This window comes from Harpia harpyja, chromosome W, assembly GCF_026419915.1.
Source record: "Harpia harpyja isolate bHarHar1 chromosome W, bHarHar1 primary haplotype, whole genome shotgun sequence".
In the NCBI taxonomy this organism is placed as follows: domain Eukaryota; kingdom Metazoa; phylum Chordata; class Aves; order Accipitriformes; family Accipitridae; genus Harpia; species Harpia harpyja.
The window spans coordinates 1,672,608-1,679,376 of NC_068968.1; the positions used below are offsets into that span (position 1 = coordinate 1,672,608).

General features: G+C 44.6%; 1 protein-coding gene across 2 annotated transcripts; it reads left to right on the top strand.

Moving 5' to 3' along the window:
- The first annotated feature begins 2,516 nt into the window (after positions 1-2,516).
- LOC128136141 (uncharacterized) lies at positions 2,517-6,267 on the top strand. 2 transcript variants are annotated; one of them, XM_052775319.1, is made up of 3 exons: positions 2,517-3,478; positions 3,744-4,396; positions 5,755-6,267. In XM_052775319.1, exons 1-3 carry the CDS (start codon positions 3,472-3,474, stop codon positions 5,938-5,940), a joined length of 846 nt encoding a protein of 281 aa, XP_052631279.1. In that variant the 5' UTR covers positions 2,517-3,471; the 3' UTR covers positions 5,941-6,267. The 2 variants fall into 2 exon arrangements, with proteins under 2 accessions (XP_052631279.1, XP_052631278.1); XM_052775318.1 differs by lacking the exon at positions 5,755-6,267 and having other exon boundaries at positions 3,744-5,194.
- The last annotated feature ends 502 nt before the right edge of the window (positions 6,268-6,769 follow it).

Sequence of the window (6,769 nt, forward strand, 5' to 3'; positions counted from 1 at the left end):
TGTATGGTGACAAGGGGGGATTTGCTGACCGATAGAGCGGCCGCCAGCGATCTTGGGGGTAGATCGAGCAAATCCGGGGTGACTGCTGCATCCCGGTATCGGGAGCCAGGACGGACCTGTCGATGACTGGTATATAAGAGGCAGGAGAAGGGTAAGCGCACCCCCTCGCAATTGCGCTTGGTACATTTTTGGGGTAAGCGGACCCCCTCGCAATTGCGCTTGGTACATTTTTGCAGCTGCTGAAAGGTTGTCAACTGGAGCGATGATTGTATGATGTGAATGTTTGGAAATTTAATGTTAAAGATTTTGTGTGAGTATGTGGAAATGTTATGTTGAGATTTATATGTGTATATATGCTTGTTAATGTGTAAATGTCTAAAACTGTGAATTGAATGTTTGAGTAAATGAGACGCAGCTCAGCTGCGGAGCGTGTGTGGAGTTCTGATCCACAGTTTCGGAACTCCACAAGGGGTACGGCCGGAGACGAACGAAGTGTGACTCCCTGATGATTTGGAACTTGAATTTATATGTTAGCGTTGTAATTGTAAGTTTGAGTTTGATTATCTTAACCATTTTGTGGTGTTGGTGTAAGAAAGTCCCTGTATGGTGCATCGCATAAATGTGGGTATTTGAATGGTGTCTTTTACATCCAGGAAATGAGTGTATGCCCTCATATGTCCTGGAATGTGTGTGGTGTAAACAGAGGTTGCGAATAGATTGTGGAGGGGATATTGAATGCCGAGTGTCGGGTTTGGACTCCCTGGGATAAGAGGGGACGGGCTACGTATACAGTTGAGATTGTTAGTGGTTGGAAAGGTAGCTGAAATAGTGAAATTGGTGTGTGGAAAGGAAAATTTAATCCCGGAAATTTGGGATGTGTGGGAGGAAAACTGGGAGAAGACTATAAAGAGGTGTAAGAAACGATTTGCATGGAAGCTTATTAAAAGGAGAAGTTATAAAATGGGAAACAATCAAGGGGGAATATTGAGGAGGAGTCCTCTGGGTTGTGTAATTGCCCACTGGAAAGATATTGTTGGGACCGGAGGTACGGAAAATAAAAAGAACCTTATTAAATATTGCAATCAATGGTGGCCGTTGTATAAGTTAGAAGGTGATGCTAAGTGGCCACTTAATGGGTCAATAGATTATAATACTCCATTACAACTAATGCTGTTTTTAAGGAGAGAAGGAAAATGGGATGAGGTTTCATATGCAGACATGTTTTTCACCCTCCGAAACCATCCGGAGTGGCAAAGGGACTGTGGAATGGTACCCCCACAGGACCCCATGGTGCTTGCACTTGAGCGAGAGAACAACAAGGAGTTTAGAGGTAAACTGAGGCGGTGTTGTTCGGCATGTAGTATTGGACAAAGATGTACAAAGACAAATAAAATTCATCAGGCACCAGAACAAGATCTAACTGATTTGTTTAAGCCTCCCCCTCGACCACAGGAACAGGATGCAGACTCGGATAGAACTCCGACCCCCCCGAACAGCCCTGTATCCTCCCGTACTAGGAAGAAAACTACCTCAACAGCTTTACAAGTACCTCTCCGAGAGGCGGTGGGGCCGGATGGTGGGACGATGTTAATCAAAGTACCCTTTTCTACTGCTGACCTAGGGGAATGGAAAAAGGTTGCAAAAGATTATAGGAGTGATCTGGTAAGTGTAACTAAGCATTTCCAATTTATTGTAAAACAGCATAACCCTGATTGGAAGGATATACAGCTATTATTGGAATATATGACTGAGACAGAGAAACGGCTGATTTTAAAAACAGCAGGGAACCTAGCTGAAGATCATTATAAGATTACAGGAGGGGACATTAAGGAATATTTCCCTCTCCAAGACCCAAAGTGGGATGTTAATAGATCAGCACATATGGAAAGATTGCAGGGGTATCAGGAGTGGATTACAAAAGGAATAGAGAGAGCAATCCCCCAAACTATAAATTGGTCAGCTTTATATGCAGTCAAACAGAGTCCTTCCGAGTCTCCATCTGAATTCCTGGATTGATTGAGGGATGTAATGCGCCGCAGCACACCGCTGGATCCTGGGTCAGAGGTAGGAGTACAACAATTGGTCTCCCTGTTTTTGGGTCAATCTACAGGGGATATAAGGCGCAAACTTCAGAAATTACGCCCTACAGAGGGTAGGAATTTAGAAATATTGTTGGATGAAGCATGGAGAGTATTTAGTAACAAAGAAGGATATAGGCAGGGGCAAAGGAAATTAATGGCTGTTATCCAGGAAGAAAGAGGAAGAGGGCCTAGATGAGACTTGCCCCGACTGGGCAAGGATCAATGTGCTTTGTGTAAGAAATTTGGTCATTGGAAAAAGGAATGCCCAAGGAACAAGGAGGAGGATCAGAGGGCTCAAACAGGAGGAACGGTAGCCCATGTGAAGGGAGATTGATGGGAACCTGGGGAATCTACCCTAGCGGATCCACTGGTTATAATTAAGCTAGGGCAAACACAACAAGAGGTAGAATTTTTGGTAGATACGGGGGGCAACATACTCGGTTCTGAACCAAGCTTTGATGCCCCTGGGAGATGATTATGTCATGGTGAAAGGAGCGACTGGCCAAAGTGAAAAGGCATATTTTTGTAAACCTTTAGAATACAAATTAGGAAAACAGTGGGGCATTCATAAATTTTTATATATGCCCAACTCCCCAAAGGCACTTTTGGGAAGGGACTTGTTGGAACAATTGGGAGCAAAAATTGTATTCGAAAAGGGAGAAATTACTCTGGAGGTAAAAGATCAGCAATATATTCAAATATTGAGCCTAACCTTAACCAGTCTCCCCCTAGGAGGGAGCATTAATGAGGACATCTTAAACCAAGTGTACCTGGGGGTATGGGCTACCGATGCACCTGGAAGAGCGAAAAGTGCTCCACCTGTTGAAGTTAGGATCAAGGAAGGCCGAAAGCTGGTAAGAATTAAACAATATCCCCTAAAGAAGGAAGACAGAGAAGGAATCCGGCCGGTGATAGAAAAATTTTTGCAGTTGGGATTATTAAAAGAGTGTGAGTCTGAATTCAATACCCCTATATTACCTGTTCGGAAGCCCGATGGGTCATATCGGGTGGTCCAAGACTTACGGGTGGTGAATAAGATAACTGAAGATCTTTACCCGGTAGTGGCGAACCCATATACCCTGTTGACCGTATTAACACCTGAATTGACTTGGTTTACTGTTTTAGATTTGAAGGATGCTTTCTTTTGCCTCCCTCTCCATGAAGCCAGCCAAAAATTATTTGCATTTGAATGGGAAAACCCCAAGAGTGGTTGAAAGACCCAGCTCACTTGGACGGTGTTGCCACAAGGATTTAAGAATAGTCCTACCATTTTCGGCAATCAGCTTGCGAAAGACTTAGAATCCTGGGAAACCCCGTCTGAGGAGGGAAAGCTGTTGCAGTATGTGGATGATATCCTGATCGCCACCAAGACAGAGAAAGATTGTATGACATGGACGGTGAGTCTGTTGAATTTCCTGGGACTCCAGGGGTACCGGGTATCCAAGAAGGCGGCACAGGTAATGCAACGCAAAGTGAATTATCTGGGCTATGAAATTAGTGCGGGACAAAGAACTTTGGGACAGGCCCGTAAAGAGGCAATATGCCAAACTCGGAGACCTCAGACAGTAAAAGATTTACGGACTTTTCTGGGAATGACGGGGTGGTGCCGATTGTGGATCTATAATTATGGATTGCTTGTTAAACCACTGTATGCGCTGACAGCCACTGAGCAGAAACACCTTGAGTGGAACAAGGAGACCGAACGAGCCTTTGAGCTACTGAAAAAGGCTTTGATGTCAGCCCCGGCCTTAGGACTCCCAGATGTGAGTAAGCCGTTTCTTCTTTACTCCCACGAGAAGCAGGGCATTGCCCTGGGAATATTAGCACAAAACCTGGGTCCATATCGACGGGCAGTTGCCTACCTCTCTAAGCAGTTAGACACGACTGCAAAAGGTTGGCCTGGATGCCTGCGGGCGGTTGCAGCTGTGATATTGAACATACAGGAAGCCCAAAAGTTTACTCTGGGCCAGAAAATGACTGTTTTGGTGTCTCATACAGTATCAGCAGTACTGGAAGCAAAGGGTGGACATTGGCTCTCTCCACAAAGATTCCTGAGATATCAAGCTATATTGGTAGAGCAGGATGATGTGGAGATTGTAGTCACTAACATTGTCAACCCAGCTTCTTTTCTCAGCGGGAACACAGGAGAACCGGTACATCATGACTGTTTGGAAACCATCGAAGCAACATACGCCAGTCGCCCAGACCTGAAAGACAGCCCCATGGAAAACGGGGAAACTTGGTTCACAGACGGAAGCAGTTACATCCTAAATGGTAATCGACATGCGGGATACGCCATCACCACCAGCCAAGAGGTAATAGAATCAGGGGCTTTGCCCATGAACACCTCCGCACAGAAGGCAGAAATAATTGCTCTAACCCGCGCCCTGGAATTGGCCCAGGGCAAAGTTGTGAACATTTATACAGACTCAAAAATATGCCTTTGGAGTTGTACATGCACATGGAGCAATTTGGAAGGAGAGAGGACTATTGAATTCCCAGGGGAAAAATATCAAACACGCAGAAGAAATTCTGAAGTTACTGGAAGCTGTCCAGCTCCCTAAGAAAGTAGCAATTATGCATATTAAGGCACACCAGAAAGTGAGCTCGGATTTGGAAAGAGGGAATGAACTGGCGGACAGAGAGGCAAAACAAGTGGCCAAAACAAAGGTAAAAACAGAAGGGGCTTTAATTCCTGATAGACAAATCTCCCTAAAAGGTAAGCCAGAATATACCAGGGAAGATCAGAAGCTCATTACAGATTTAGAAGGGTCATATAATGAAGAGGGGTGGGCTCATACCCCACAGGGAAAACTAATCATTCCCTCTTGCTTACTGTGGCATTTGATACGGGAGGAGCATAGGAAAAGACATTGGGGGACAGAGGCTCTGTATAAACATTTGATAAGAGAAATTGTGGCTAGAAATTTATATACCACGGTGAGACAGGTGACTCAACAATGCGATCTTTGCCTTCAGACTAATCCTAAGAATACCCCCAAACTAGGAATGGGCCAGATTGGAAAAGGCAATGGGCCTGGACAACAATGGCAAATTGATTTTACAGAACTTCCAAGAAAAGGGGGGTATCGATATTTATTGGTATTAACTGATACCTTCGCAGGTTGGCCAGAAGCATTCCCAACAAGAATGGCTAAAGCTCGGGAGGTAACTAAAATACTGTTGCAAGAGATAATACCACGTTTTGGGGTTCCAGCAACCATGTCCTCTGACAGAGGACCACATTTTGTCTCAAAAATAGTACAACAAATTAGCTGCCATTTGGGTATAGATTGGCAGCTTCATACTCCATATCACCCCCAGTCGAGTGGTCAAGTGGAAAAAAATGAACCACTTAATCAAACAGCAAATTGTGAAATTGGGACAAGAAGCAAATCTGACATGGCCTCAGTCTCTCCCTTTAGCCCTTTTGTGTATACGAACAAGACCAAGGGTGAGGGAAGGACTGAGCCCCTTTGAAATGTTGTATGGACGACCCTATGAAATACAGAAAGGGGTGTCTGTGCAAGCTGGTGACGAAATTGTGACCTCTTACATGGTAGCATTGAGTAAGCAGCTCAATAAAATCAGGAAGCATGTGGCTGGGACTCGAGGGAGAGGTTTGGATGGACCTGTACATAATATACAACCTGGGGATTATGTATATGTAAAGTCTCTTACAGAAAAAACCCTGGAGCCACAGTGGGAAGGACCATTCCAAGTACTACTCACCTCCTTTACTGCAATCAGAATCAAGGAACAGAACGCTTGGATTCATCACACCAGAGTGAAAAAGACACCCAAAACTCCATGGAAAGTCACCGCAAAACCCGATGGACATTTAGTTTTTACACGGTAATATGGGGAGTTGTGGGGACTCTGTGTAAGGCGTGGGATGAAAACCTGTTTGTCAGATATAACCAGGAGCTAGCAAAGGATATTAATGTATCAAGCTGTTGGATGTGTACCTTAATACCCAGACAAGGAGAAACCTTCCCGTTTATTGGTGTCCCCCTCAGAACAAACAGCACTAAAACACTATTGAATAGAACTGCCAACTATACTTGTTTATATGGAAATGGTTCCAGAACTATAGTGAAGTATAAACTTGATCTGGATAGCAGAGACCCACATGATAATGATCGATACAATTGGTCTTGGAGATTAAAAGACATGGAAAGAGGCAGAGGGGGAGACCCCGTAATGATGCACCCCCATTATGCCAACACTTCTAGTTTTCTTGGGACACTGAATGGAACTTGCTTTTGATGTAATGAATCACACTCTACAGGGTGGGTACTAATACAGGATGGGGAAATCTAACAGGGAGTTGTTACCTTCCTCCTCCTCGGGAGCCGTCCAATTGTAATCTCCCTGACAGGCGTTGGTACCTTTGTGCAAACGGGAAGGCACATAAGAGTTTACCTATCAATTGGTGGGGAGAATGCACAGAGGGAATAATAATCCCACAAACACTCCCTATCTTAGGAAAATTACAGGGAATATTCCGATCCTCATGGCACCACACGAGGACTAAAAGAACCTCTAACCCTCTTATAGAACGAGGCACCACATTCCACAGTGTGGTACGATGGCTTTTCCCAATGCTTGGAGTATCTGAATTGGAAAAAGCAATAGTCAATGTATCAGCGGTGGTCGAGACTTTAGCCAATACTACTGCTGACGCT